General features: G+C 28.0%; 1 protein-coding gene across 1 annotated transcript; it reads right to left on the reverse strand.

Moving 5' to 3' along the window:
* Positions 1-5,004: 5,004 nt before the first annotated feature.
* Positions 5,005-7,492, reverse strand: LOC139867069 (probable trehalose-phosphate phosphatase J). The gene is made up of 8 exons (XM_071855396.1): positions 7,184-7,492; positions 6,752-7,057; positions 6,582-6,638; positions 6,285-6,464; positions 6,113-6,182; positions 5,951-6,021; positions 5,500-5,592; positions 5,005-5,364 (listed from the first exon to the last, which is right to left on the reverse strand). Exons 1-8 carry the CDS (start codon positions 7,445-7,447, stop codon positions 5,299-5,301), a joined length of 1,107 nt encoding a protein of 368 aa, XP_071711497.1. The 5' UTR covers positions 7,448-7,492; the 3' UTR covers positions 5,005-5,298.
* Between the last annotated feature and the right edge of the window lie 2,230 nt (positions 7,493-9,722).

Genomic DNA, 9,722 nt, shown 5'->3' on the forward strand with positions numbered 1-9,722 from the left:
TTTAAACTTAATCTTTATATGTTTCCGACACAATAAGTAAAGTCTGTAATGTTGAAATCTTAAAAACTTTGAACTGTGTTCATGTATTCGGTTACCCTTCGACTATTCCCTACGATTCATGAACAATTATATTTAACTTGATGTGTATATATAATTATACATAAATATTAATTAAAGATGTTAACAAAGTATTAAATGTATAATACTTTATATGAACGTATTTGTTTCGATATATGTTTAATATATTTATCGGTAGAATTAAAAGATAATATCAAATGATGGAATTATCAGATACATTGTGATATGATTTGGGGTCTCGGTTGTGAGGTCCACATTGATTTGAGAAATCTTTCCTTTTTAACGGTATTCAGTATAATTGGTAAAGTGATCTACATATGAGAACAAAGTGTCAAATAACGAAAGTTAGACAAAAGTTAGTGGAGGTTCCTGTTTGATTTCCAATACATGCTTTACAATAATTTCCTCGTGACTTTTGAAAAGATAACTGTTTAGCTTCCATATTAATTATTGTGAAAGTGAAATTATGAAATATAGATGACTTAGAAGATGAATATCGATAGGTTAAGTAAATCGACGCTTTTACATTAAAATAATTTCATGCACTTAACTATCCATTCGACCTTACTCGACGATTCACGAACCTTTGATTGTAAACAGAAATGTAGATATAAATAATTATATATGTAAATAATTATATATAATAGTTTAAATGTATTAATTAACTATTATGTGATTTGGTTATTATGAAAGATAACTTAAAATAACTAAAACTTGTTATTTTGAATATATAGAGTATATTGATTATTTCGAACATAATTTGTCAACGTCAACAAAATATTAAATATATAATATTATACTTTGAGTTTATTTGTTTCAATATATAATTAATATATTTATCTACGTAATAAAACTTAATATTTAAAACATAATTATATATATATATATATAGTAGCCGGAATATATATATGATATCTATACATAATTAATACTATATGCATATCGTTAAAATGTATAAATATTAAATATATATAGTATAGAGTATATAAAAATATTAAATATTGCATAATTAATAAATTGTAATATATTAAAATATAGTTGTTATAGTAATATTATTATGACTTTCACTATTGTTATTAATACTAATACTAATAATTAATAATTAATATTAGTATTAGTTATATTATTATAGATAATATATAGATATGAAATTTAATGCATTTAATTTGTTATCTTTTCTAATATTATTATTATTATTACCTTTATTACTATTATTAGAATAAATGTTTAATATTAATATCAGTGTTATCATTTTTATGATGTAAAATACGTAAATATAAAATTTGATACAATTGATTTGTTATATTATTATTATTATTATTATTATTATTATTATTATTATTATTATTATTATTATTATTATTATTATTATTATTATTATTATTATTGTTATCATTATTCATATCATAATTAGTGGTAAGATTACAATTTTAGTTATTAATAATGATTAATTATTATTATTTATCAATATTATTATTATTATTAATATCATTATTATAATAATTAGTAATAAAACTATAAATTTAGGTATTATTATTATTATCATTACTATTAAAATTATCATTACTATTAAAATTCTCAAAAATTATCATTATTAGTAATAATTTTATTGTTGATTATTATTATCATTAATATAATTACTAATATTATTATTAATATTATTAGTATTATCACCATTACAAAAATTATTAAAATTATTATAAATATCGTTATTGTTATACTAATACAACTTATTATTATTATTATTATTATTATTATTATTATTATTATTATTATTATTATTATTATTATTATTATTATTATTATTATTATTATTATTATTATTATTATTATTAAAATCATTATTAACATTAGTACTAATTATTATTATGATTAATAATTATTACCATCATTATTATTAACATTATTATTATTATGATAATTATTATTATTAATATTAAGAGTAATAGTATTATTAATATATTTATTAAATTATTAATATTAAATATATTATATATAAAAGCAGATTCATACGCGTTATTTTTTTGCCATCACTATCTGATCTATCATTTTTTTTTGTTCGTCTGTGATACTTGGTCGACACCAGGAGTACTACAAAAACCAATCAACTCATGTTTTACAGAAAAATCATTCGACTTCTATCATCCTTCAAATGTTTATCAATTATAATTACTACAGTCTTTTATCTGATCGATTTATAAAAAAATGAAGAAAAAGCTCGAGTACCTCTGTTGCGTCACTTTTCAATCAATAGCTCAAATTCGAATTAATCTTCAAATCTAAGAATGCAGAAGTGCTAGGAATCTTTCATTTGAACTACCTGAAAAATTTCACGTTCCAATTCGTTCTATTGATAACGAATTTTGGAGTCAAAGTTTAAATTCAAAAAGTCAAACAATTTGTTCTTCATGAAATTCGAGTTCTTGTTGTTGTTTCTGAATCAATTGATGATCCCAGAAGTTTCTAACAATGATTTACTACCTATTTCATTTAGTAATCAAAGCCTAAAACGGTCCAAAATTCAAAATCAGTATTTATTTATTTTTTTGTTCCACGAACTGCAGTAGCAGTTTTATATTGATTTTTTTTTCTCGATTACTGATTAATTCAAACAATCATATGGAACGTTTCTGTTTTCAAATACAAGTTTTAAATCAATCAAAGAGATTAGTTGTTAGGTTAATTTGGTTCCCTGTTCGTTTGAGTTTAAAGAAGAATAAAGATAACAGGAATAGAATCAATATAATTGGGTGCGAATAATTTCCAGAGAAACAGAAATGGTGCAATGGTTAAGAGGTGATTTGGGTGAGCGGGAGGTCGCGGGTTCGAGCCTGGCCTGGGCGTTTATTTTTTTAAGGGCTTACATCAAGGTAGCCTTTCTAATATTTTTATTATTTGTATTATTAATTACTATCATTATTATTATTATTATTATTGTTATTATTGCTAGTATTATTATTAATTATTGATATTATGTTGTTAGCTATTGTTATTACTAATAATAATGACATAATTATTATTATTGTTATAAAAACTTATATTATTATTATTATCACTAGTACTATCATTAAAGATTATCAGTATTATCATAACTGAAATTATTATTATTATTATTAGTATTATCATTATTGTATTATTATTACTATTATTATACTTATTCTAATATTATTATAAATATTATTTTGCAAACACATAATATATTTAATATACATAATTTAAAATTATTAATACTTTTATTTATCTAAAATATACAAAATGAATATAATAAAATACATAAGATATTGATATAAAAATCACCAATATATATATATATATATATATATATATATATATATATATATATATATATATATATATATATATAATTGTTCGATTACGAGTATATATTTTAATACATATATACAAATGATATAGGTTCGTGAATCCGAGGCCAACCTTGCACTTGTTCAATGCCGTCATATGTATTTTTACTACGAAATACAGTATAGTGAGTTTCATTTGCTCCCTTTTTAAATGCTTTTGCAATATATATTTTTGGGACTGAGAATACATGAGCTTTTATGAATGTTTTACGAAATAGACACAAGTAATCGAAACTACATTCTATGGTTGGATTATCAAACCGAATGTGCCCCTTTTTAGCTTAGTAGCCTAAGAATTGGTGTTTATGATAATTGTCACCAATTGACGTGAATCCTAAAGATAGATTTATTTGGCCCAACAAGCCTCATCCGAATTACGGATGTTTTAGTACTTCGATTTATCATGTCCGATGAGAGTCCCGAAATGATGGAGATATTCTATATGCATCCTGTTAAGGTCGGTTACCAGGTGTTCAATCCATATGAATGATTTTTATGCAGATGCATGATATTTATGAGAAATGAAATGAAAATCTTGTGGTCTATTAATTTAATGGAAATGATTGTTTATGATAAACTGATGAACTCACCAACCTTTTGGTTGATACTTGAAACCATGTTTATTCTCAGGTTTGAAAGAAATCTTCCGCTATGCATTTGCTCATTTTAAAGATATTACTTGGAGTCATTCATGACATATTTCAAAAGACGTTGCATTCGAGTCGTCGAGTTCATCAAAATTATTATTAAGTCAATTATAGTTGGATATATTATGAAATGGTATGCATGCTGTCAACTTTCGATGAAATGAAAGTTTGTCTTCTAAAAACGAATGCAATGTTTGTAAAATGTATCATATAGAGGTCAAATACCTCGCGATGTAATCAACTATTGTGAATCGTTTATACTGTATATGAACGGGGCATTTCAGAGATCATATGTTTTTTATAGGATGATGCATAAAAGTGGAAGTATATTATTGGAAAATGTTAAACGTAGCCCTTAGGGCTACGTTTAAGTTTATCAAATTTAATTTTATTCCATTTATATAATACAATCCTGCCATGAATAATATTATTCCCCAAATTATATAAGGAAAGTCGATATTAAAAAAGGAATATTTATACTTTGTAATTAATTAATCAGAGATTTTAGACCTAAATTTGATAAGTTTAACCTTAAGGACTACGTTTAGCATTGTCCATAAAATTTTGGCTTTGAAGGTTTCAAATGGAAAGAGAGACGAGGAATCTGAAACATAGTAATCATACATTCATACATTAATTAAATTATATTCGACAGTTATAACTCAGTCCTAAAATACCTTTCCTACCCTTTAAGTTATTTAAGTTATCTCTTTTTCTTTAAATTATTTTTATTTAAGGATGGATGGTGAAGATTTGTTGTACTCAAAATTATAAATAAGAATGTCATTTGAACACATTTCTATAGATATAGATATATTATTAACAACGTCAATGTTAATATATACAACATCCAGTATACATGTAGACATGATATGAATTACACATTGGATTTTCAAATCACATGTGTAAAAAATCAATAGAACACAAAATAGACCTATTCATTAGATACCTTGCAAAATACAACTTTTTCTTCCCTTGTTACAACTACAAGAGGTGTTACAAGATGTACAAAAGACAACTAGGAATTAAAAACCCATAACCCAAACCTATCCTAACTTTTTATCCGTCTTGTCTCTTCTTCTTTGTTTAGACAAGATTATAATATAATAAATACTTGTATTAATCCTTGGGTACTTATATACATACACAATAACCATAACATTATACTTACTTTTCCAATAGTAACTTTGATCCACTACCACTTCGCTACTTCAAAATCTTCGTCTTAAAAACGAACTTCGCTTCCAATCAACTAGGCGTTGTAAAAAGTCCATCACCTGTGTATAAATTTAAAAGGAACGTAAGATAAACTTAAAAAAAAAGTATGTATTCATCCTCAACAAACAAATACCTATACCTTTACTTAACATTATGATTATAAAATTATATAAAAGATGTCTTAAAATACTTGCCTCTGATGGTTCCTGCAAGGAATAAGATGCATTTGTGTCCTTGGGCATTTTAGACACAAGAATGCCAAAACCTTGTCCCCTTTCTCTCAGTACCTAAAGTTTACACCAAAAATTAATTAATACCACTTATACGATAAACCCAATATTAGTAGTGATATATTTTTAGGGAAAAACATGTGTGCTCTTAGCCATATCAATATTATAATCGGTAGTATTATGAGCAAATATAATTATTTATGTTCTGATTTGGCTTCCCTACTATAACTCATTAGTTAGATCGTATATATATCTGAGTAAAGAAAAAAAAAAAAAATTCAAAAATAGCATGAACCTTGTTCATTTACGCAACTTAAACATTTCCCTTTTTAGCCTATCAAAATATATGAAATTATATATATGTACTTTTAGGAGTAGACAATATTTTCTGGTGTTCAAATCTTATATAACTAACCTTGAAGGCATCTTCATCGGTCCGATCATCTCCAATGTAAATAGGAAACACATCTGTACAGTTGGCATAACCTGAACACATACACGTGCACATCATGCTTGTCATTTACACGTGTAATATATTATTTTTAAAAATATTCAAATACAAAGATACAATACGTACCAAGTGATTCTAACAAAAACTCCAGGGCCTTGCCTTTGTCCCATTTAATGGTGGGACGAATCTCTAATACCTACAATATTTACCAAATTAAATTATAGTGATATTTATATTTATATTTATGTGATCAATGAGTAAACTAAAATGAAAGAATATTGTGAAAAGACAATCTAACCTTCCTTCCTTGAGATAGCCGAAGCTTTGGGTAGTCTTTGAGTACTGATCTCACATTAGCAGCCAATTCACTCCATTTCTTTTCATCAACACATCTAAAATGCACAGACAAACAAAATTTGTTGTTTTCCACTTTTGCCCCTGCCGTAGATTTTGTTTTCTCCATAAGTAACCCATACACCTGAAACCACATAAATATATATATATATATCTCCTTAATCTCACATATTTATATACAATTACATTACTAAGATGTTAAATAAACCAAAGAAAAAATAATGAAGGAAAAGAAACTAACCTCATCAATCATGGGTAGATATTCACTTGCAGGTTGGCAAAGAACACTTGGAGGACTCTAAAAGTAAGAAAAAACAAAAACAGATAAGTAACTCAAATTTTATCCACCATTATTAATCATGATAATAATCACAATCATAATGTGTCAATTAAGAATGAAAACAAAGTTACCTTTTTATACTTTGAGCCTTTAGATGGGCCTCTAATGTCCATTCCATGACTTCCAGCATAATACAACTCTGCTAATTTAACAAAGTTATAAACTTTATCTCTACATCTTCCACTCACAATTGCAGTTGGAAAACATCCAGCTAGTTTTCGAACCGTGGCTCGCATCGCATCGGACATATAAGCGCGATCAGGGTCATCCACGATTGGTGAAAGTGTGCCGTCATAATCAAGAAACATCACTATTTGTTTCCCTTTTGATGCATTTATTATTTCATCAAAGACATTTAAAGCAGACGGATGCCTATCCTGTTATATCCCAAAACAAACATATGGAGTATTACATATAAATATAAATAAATAAACTTCATTATCATTATATCAAATTAATTAAAAAAAAAATATTATACTCCATCTAAGAAATTAAATACTAACCATCCATGTGGTTTGATCTTGTGAAAGACTACGATGAGAGGTTGGAGATGACGCTCTCATTGCTTCGACCCACGAGTTAATCCTCGTACCGCCGTTAATTTCAAGATCTTCAAGAAGTGTTTTCTTGGATACTTTAATATATCCTTTCGGCATTAGCGGAGGTTTTTTTAGTGCCTCTGCTTTCATATTCGGTATCAATAGGTCTGTACCAGCCATATCGATACCGGATTTCACATCCGAAACGACAATCTTTTGTTTCGTCATTGCTCTTATTTAAGAATTGAGAAGTGGTGAGAATCAGAAATAGAAGAGAGATTGGGTGTGAAGTATAGCAGGGTAGTTTGGCTAGCTTTATAGTTACAACCAGATACTAACAGACGAAAGTAGAGTGGGCCCCATATAATTTTTGCTTTTGGTTGCTTTTAAATTATGCTTTTGAAAGGGGAAGGTGGGGGACCACTAGATTAACCGATATTCTTTAACAGGGTTACACTATAAACTCCGTGTATTCCACCACACGGAAACATAACCCCACCGTCGTATCATATCTCACGCTTACCGCCGTCTTATTAGCCGTCAACCTATAACCAACCTCTTCTTTAAAAAAGGACAGCTGGTAAGTTGTTACTAACACGTGGCATGCATCTCATGGAGCCCGTCGGTTACTTGCTTTCATCTTCTACACACTTTCGATCCCCTTGTTTTTATTTTATTTATTAAATTAAAGACAATAAAATCGATGATAACAATCTTAAAATGTTTTTTAATACAGTATATAGTAGTACCTATCACGATTTTTTAATTTATTAACCGATTTGATTTTAATAACTTCCATAGTAGTTGTATATTTTAGTACAAATGATATTGTTAAAAACAATGAGTCTGTCCAAGGTAAGTAATAATAATAATAATAATAATAATAATAATAATAATAATAATAATAATAATAATAATAATAATAATAATAATAATAATAATAATAATAATAATAATAATAATTAATAATAATAATAATAATAATAATAATAATAATAATAAACACAATAAAAATATATACAATATAATCCTGATCAAAAAATGTAGTCATTGTGATATTTTAAAGAGATAACATTCAAATTTAACATGAGCTTTTTAAATAAATTTATAAATATTGTAGATATTGAACTCAAACTCATAACTAAAAGATAACGCAAATAGCAATAAGTAAACGGTCATTGCTAAAATCATTGTGATTTAAGTTAGTATACATTTGTGTTCCTACATAATTTGCTTACAAACAGTCGTCGTATTATTTAAAAAAGCCAAAAAAATATCTCTTTTTCCCTGGCACTAACACTCTGGGTGAACTCATTATCAACGACCTCAACCCGTCCCCATAACGACAATGACTAAGACAAAGTCTTCCTCATTATCAGCCACCACACAGGTGATATCCCTCTCCAACAACGACACCCATATGTGTCAGCCTGCCCAATTGATCGACAACGCGCGTCCCACTTATCCTTGACATCGCATATATATATGCTCTGATTTTTTTGTGGGAGTTTGTTTGGTTGTATATATATGTGGGCTATCAGATTAGAAAACTATGTATCCACTATAAATTGGAGCTATCATATTCATTCTATGGCCCCAAATAGAAAAAACAATTTGCTTCAAATACAATTAAACCATTTATATTCATACATGAATGCCCCTAAATAGAAACATATATGCTTAAGTTTTTTGTAGAGGGTCAGACCAATTTTTATTACATGGTATATGTGCATACATATTCTATGAGAGTTATGTAATTAATTAGGACAAAATATAACGTGTTAGATAATGGTGTATCATACACGCATAAAAGCATCATTTTTATGCAGAAAAATGAATCAGAAAGCACCAAAGATAACAATATTTGACGATATTTAGCATTTGCCGTTCAGCGCTCATCAGGCCGCCCAGCGTCATGCGTAAGCCCTGCAGGCAGCTTCTATGCTTAAGCCTTTTTACTAGGCGCGTGAGCGGCACGCAGCCACGTCAGCCACACCAAAGTCGGTTCCGTCTATTTCGCATAACATAATTAATCAGTGATTGACACGTGTTTCCCTAGAATTTCGGACATTCTACGCCTATAAATAGACCCCTTGGGTCACCACATCTGACATCGGAACTTCAGTCAGAGAGAAGTACACTTTTTCTCTCACACAGTTCTTTCTCACTCTAAAACATTAATCGCTTAGCAACAGAACGCTAGACGGATCAATTACAGATTGATCCAAAGACTGATTGAGGCCACCCTATGGATCTCTCATCCGTGTTCCGGGTCTGCAGAGATTATTTCTCGAGGGCAAACATCAGTCGACATCATACGCTCAACGGTAGGCAGTTATTGTATTGCATTGGTACCTTACACCTGCTATACGGAAAATCGTACCAACATATGGCGCCATCCGTTCTAAAGAATCACTCAAATTTCAAGAGCACAAAAAGTCATAATCATAAGGTAATACCTATTGAGACAAACATGATACATTCATGGCAAGCCGGACAACGG

This window comes from Rutidosis leptorrhynchoides, chromosome 9, assembly GCF_046630445.1.
Source record: "Rutidosis leptorrhynchoides isolate AG116_Rl617_1_P2 chromosome 9, CSIRO_AGI_Rlap_v1, whole genome shotgun sequence".
Lineage (NCBI taxonomy): Eukaryota > Viridiplantae > Streptophyta > Magnoliopsida > Asterales > Asteraceae > Rutidosis > Rutidosis leptorrhynchoides.